The sequence below is a fragment of the Tupaia chinensis genome, unplaced genomic scaffold (genome assembly GCF_000334495.1).
Source record: "Tupaia chinensis unplaced genomic scaffold, TupChi_1.0 Scaffold000451_2, whole genome shotgun sequence".
In the NCBI taxonomy this organism is placed as follows: Eukaryota; Metazoa; Chordata; class Mammalia; order Scandentia; family Tupaiidae; genus Tupaia; species Tupaia belangeri.
In genome coordinates, this window is record NW_006159958.1 from 2,556,057 (window position 1) to 2,557,717 (window position 1,661).

At 58.1% G+C, this 1,661-nt stretch overlaps 1 protein-coding gene across 1 annotated transcript in view; it reads right to left on the bottom strand.

Annotated features, from left to right (window-relative positions):
* CCDC13 (coiled-coil domain containing 13) overlaps positions 1-1,661 on the bottom strand; it is a 78,771-nt gene that overhangs the window by 24,820 nt on the left and 52,290 nt on the right. Inside the window, exon 10 of the mRNA XM_006155402.3 lies at positions 498-704. Within this exon, the coding sequence (XP_006155464.1) occupies positions 498-704 (207 nt within the window). The remainder of the gene's footprint in view (positions 1-497; positions 705-1,661) is intronic.

Sequence of the window (1,661 nt, forward strand, 5' to 3'; positions counted from 1 at the left end):
ACAGAACACACACATGCCCACGTTGTGTTTTTTTTTTGGAGAGGTTTTTGCTATAGGGCGCGTGCACTCGCCAGAAAGACAGAAAGAGACAGAGAAACAGAAAGCGAGAAATCATCCCCCAGGGGGGATGGTCATGCCGCAATCCCTTCTCCTCCATTCTCCTCTCGGGATCTTGGGCACGCACGCACACGCGCCCAGTGTGAGTTTAAGCCACCGGGTCCGGGACTCGAACCGCGGTTGACTACGTGGGAGTCCAGCAACATAGCCATTACGCTAACTGCTGGTCCCCCACATTGTGTTTTATAAAGGAAAGGTGGATGCAGAATAGAATCGGGATCCGGATGGAAGCCCATGGCCAAACTAGAGCCAGGAAGGCGTGGAACAGACGAGGCTACGGCAGGCGGGGGAGCAGCGGGAGAAGCCATGATTTCTGTGGGTGCCAGGTGGATGTGCCGGGGCTCGGGAGTGGGAGCCAGTCATGCCAGCGCTCTGCTCACCTGCGTACTGAGTTGCCCGATCTCCAGCTCCACCTGCCGCACCTTGGCCTCGCGCTCGGCCACCATGGCTCGCAGCTGGGCGACGAGGCTGCTGCTCCGCTGCGTCTCGCTGTTCACCTGCTGGTCCAGGCGGTGCTGGGTCGCTCGCGTCTTCTCCTCCTGCAGACTCAGGCTGCCCAGAACCTCCTGCAGCTGCTTCAGCTGGCCCTGGGCGGCCGGGCAGGACAGGCAGGGGTCAGTCTGACCCCTGGGCAGGGGAGGACACGTTGGGCCACCTTCCCTACCACAGCCTGCCCACTCCTGAACCCTCAGGACCAACAGTGAGACATTAGCTGTCCCCTTGAGAAGCAGGGGGTTCAAACCAGGCAGGGGGGGACCATGCTGTCTCCTGACCTCAACCTCCTTCTCCTGGAGATTGGGGCCGAGAAGGACATGCAGTGGGCTCTTGGAGACAAGAGAACACAGCTCAGTTGGTGGGGGAGATATTTGGGTAAAAGCAAGTCTCATCCTGATCTAAGAGAGCACCCTCGAAGGCACGACCTGGAGCCTTGGTCAGGGACCCGTCAGCACCTGACTCAAACTCATCCCCTGGAAAAACCTCCAAAGAAACTTCCTGCCTGGCGCCAATGGGAAGGGCCAGGTCAGTGATCTGGAACAGATGGGGTCAGTGCCCCAACCTCAGTGGGAAAAGCCGAGCCCAGGGAGTGCAGAGACACTGCTGGTGCATGGCAGTGCTCAGGCTGGTTTACGACTCTTGTCTAGCCACCCCAGTGACAGCGGATGGTGACACACAGGGACCTCAGAGGACATCTAGCCCTGCACCTTGTTAAAAACTAAATAATGGTGCCAGCAGGTGGCCTGGTGGCTAAGGCGCTGGAATCCCACATGGCCCACCACAGTTCGCGTCCCAGACCCGGCGGCCTGAAAATCACACTGGCTGCATGCGTGCCCCAAATCCCAAGAGGAGAATGAAGGAAAAGGGTGGCCTTCCCTTCTGGAGGTGATTTCTCACTTTCCCTCTCACTGTCTCTGTCACTCTCCAGCGGATGCACAAGAAAAATAACCTAAAACTGGCGTGGCAAAAATCTAAAAATCTAAAACGGAACGGAACAGAACGGGACAAATGAAGCTGGCTGCCAAGGCTCGGGGGGGGGGGGAGAGTAG